The following is a 1,589-nucleotide window of genomic DNA, read 5'->3' on the forward strand; positions in this document are numbered from 1 at the left end:
ATTGCTACAGTTAATCTACTTTTAGCTTTTAGCTACAGTTCTGCTACTTTTAGCTGTTAGTTTTGTTTTGCTACTTTTAGTTTCTAACTGTTGTTTTTTACTTTTAGCTCGCAACTATTAGTTACAGTTCTGCTACTTTTAGTTACTAGCTATAATTTGTTTACTTTTAGCTTGTAGCTTTAAGCTACAGTTGTACTGCTTTTAGCTTGTAGCTTGCTGTTTTGTACTTTTTAACCAATATTGTGCCACTTTTACTTAGCCGTTATTTTTAGCATTTTTCTTCTCTTGTTTTAGGAAGCTTTTTTTTTTTTTGCTTTTAGCTACTATTTTTATTTGTTTATTTAATTTTTTAGCTTTATCATCTCAGTTTCAGCCTTTTTATCAAATCTTATCAAAGCCGTCAGCTCCCTGCGCTCAGGCAGGACAACCATGCTTCTGCTTCATTCGGTCCGTTTCTCTCGTCTTTCTGGGGTGTAAAACGTTTTAACACGCCGTCACGTCCCCACAGCTGGTTCGTGATAATGCAGACCTTCGCTGCGAGCTTCCTAAACTGGAAAAGCGTCTTCGTGCTACGGCTGAGCGGGTCAAGGCCCTGGAGTCTGCACTGAAGGAGGCGAAGGAGAACGCCGCTCGCGACCGCAAGCGCTACCAGCAGGAGGTGGACCGCATCAAGGAGGCCGTCAGGGCCAAGAACATGGCCCGGAGGGGGCACTCGGCGCAGATCGGTTAGTGGAAAACACGCTTGGGTCTTTCTCCGCTCCGTGTCTGAAACATTTGTAAACAAGAGCCGAGGATCCTCCTTAAAGGAAACTCTGGAACACGTTTTGTCTTTCTTTGTGATTTGTTGCATGAATGTAAAAAAAAATGCAACTTTTTATTTGACAAATACTTTTGGACTAACAGGACACGGCTTGGCACATATTTCCACTAATTATGTTTAGAAACTTTATTCAAAATTTAATATAATTTTAGTTTTATTCCAAATCTCACAAACTTTTAATCATTTTAATCAAATATTCACGTTTTTGTCCCGTTCATCAGCCAAACCCATCCGACCCGGACAGCAGCCCGTGGCGTCGCCCACCCACCCCAACATCAACCGCAGCGGAGGGGGTTTCTACCAGAACAGCCAGACGGTGTCGATCAGGGGAGGGGGCAGCAAGCCTGACAAGAAGTGAGTGGGCAGGAAACTTACTGTTTGGGGTTGGGGGGGTGAAAAGTTTAACTTTTAAAGGACTAAAACTCAAAGCTGACAGGTGTGTTTGAAACACTGAACTTTGTTTTTAATCATCACTCAGCCGAAAGGCACAGATAAGAGATTGTTTACATTTAACCAGGATGCTGTCTTTGTGAATACACAAGGTTTTTTTATCGTTTCAGACTTGTGTCCTCATGGGAATTACATTTTTAGGAAACAACATTTTTGAAAATGGGTTATGTTGGAGAAAAATCTCGCTTTATCTTACTCAGAAAGAGCCTCACTCGACAGCAGAAGATTTTTAACCGGTATTCACGTCCACGGTTAGATTTTCAAGACGGGTTACACAGATATACAGGAAGTACACACAGATATACAGGAAGTACACACA

General features: G+C 41.7%; 1 protein-coding gene across 1 annotated transcript in view; it reads left to right on the forward strand.

Annotated features, from left to right (window-relative positions):
- LOC119415246 (kinesin-1 heavy chain) overlaps nt 1-1,589 on the forward strand; it is a 25,294-nt gene that overhangs the window by 22,134 nt on the left and 1,571 nt on the right. Inside the window, exons 24-25 of the mRNA XM_037682412.1 lie at nt 509-725; nt 1,042-1,174. Coding sequence (XP_037538340.1) covers nt 509-725; nt 1,042-1,174 — 350 coding nt within the window. The remainder of the gene's footprint in view (nt 1-508; nt 726-1,041; nt 1,175-1,589) is intronic.

Source organism: Nematolebias whitei, chromosome 9 (genome assembly GCF_014905685.2).
Source record: "Nematolebias whitei isolate Nwh7 chromosome 9, NemWhi1, whole genome shotgun sequence".
In the NCBI taxonomy this organism is placed as follows: Eukaryota; Metazoa; Chordata; class Actinopteri; order Cyprinodontiformes; family Rivulidae; genus Nematolebias; species Nematolebias whitei.